We start from the raw sequence: 941 nt of genomic DNA on the forward strand, positions 1-941 counted from the left end.
CGCAAGACTAGCACCGTGCACTGCAGCAGCAACCCCATCGGCAGCTACAGCTGCAAGCTCAGAAGCTGCAGCAGCAGGAGTGCCGTCTGCTGCAGCATAAACAGCAGCAACACCAGCAGAAGCAGCACGAGTAGCAGCAGCAGCAGCAGGGTGGAAGCAACGGAGGAAGAACAGCAGCAGCAGCAACAACAGCGGCAGCGCGGGCAGCAGTATTTGCAGCAAACACAACACTACTACCAGCAGCAGCAGCAGCAGCAGCAGCAGCAGCAGCAGCAGCAGCAACAGCAGCAGCAAACTACAAGTATAATCACCGACGACCAAAGGCAGCATTGAGCAGCACGATGTGCTGTAGCAGCACCATTGGGGTGTATAGGCAGCTCAGCTCAGCAGCAGCTGTACGCCTTTCTCTCTTTTTTGCTTCTCTTCCGTTTTTATTAACAGCTGTTCTCTCTTCACTGCTGCTGCTATAGCATGTTGTTGCTGCTGCAGCAGATCGTTGCTGCTGCTGCTGCAGAAGGTTGTCTCCACTGCAGCAGCAGCAGCAGCAGCAGCAGCAGCAGCAGCAGCGAATGACGCAGCAAACGCACGCAGCTGCCGCTGCCCCCGTTGTTTCTTTTTATATATTTTCCACGCCTCCAAGGGGCAGACCCAAAGCGGCCTGTGAAGCTTTATTTTATGTCTTCTTAGCTTTCCTGTCGTTCTTTTTGCTGCTGCTGATACTGCTGCTGTTGCTGCTGCTGCTGCTGCTGATAGCGCTGCTGTTCGTGCTGATGTTGCTGCTGCTCAGACTGCTTCTGCTGCGGCTGCGGTTGCTGCTGGTACTGTTGCTGCTGCCGTTGCTGCTGCTGTTGCAGCATCAGCATCTGCTGCTGTAGGCTCTGAAGTGTGAGCATCACTGACACCGAAGCGTATATATATATATATATATATATATATATATA

At 53.2% G+C, this 941-nt stretch overlaps 1 protein-coding gene across 1 annotated transcript; it reads right to left on the bottom strand.

The window, feature by feature from the left end:
• Positions 1–683: 683 nt before the first annotated feature.
• EMH_0050240 (uncharacterized protein) lies at positions 684–893 on the bottom strand (the record flags this gene model as incomplete). Its single annotated transcript, XM_013500094.1, has 1 exon — positions 684–893. The coding sequence occupies one exon, from the start codon at positions 891–893 to the stop codon at positions 684–686; it is 210 nt and encodes a 69-aa protein (XP_013355548.1).
• Between the last annotated feature and the right edge of the window lie 48 nt (positions 894–941).

The sequence above is a fragment of the Eimeria mitis genome, genomic scaffold (assembly GCF_000499745.2).
Source record: "Eimeria mitis Houghton genomic scaffold, Emh_scaff50, whole genome shotgun sequence".
NCBI classification, from domain to species: Eukaryota; Apicomplexa; class Conoidasida; order Eucoccidiorida; family Eimeriidae; genus Eimeria; species Eimeria mitis.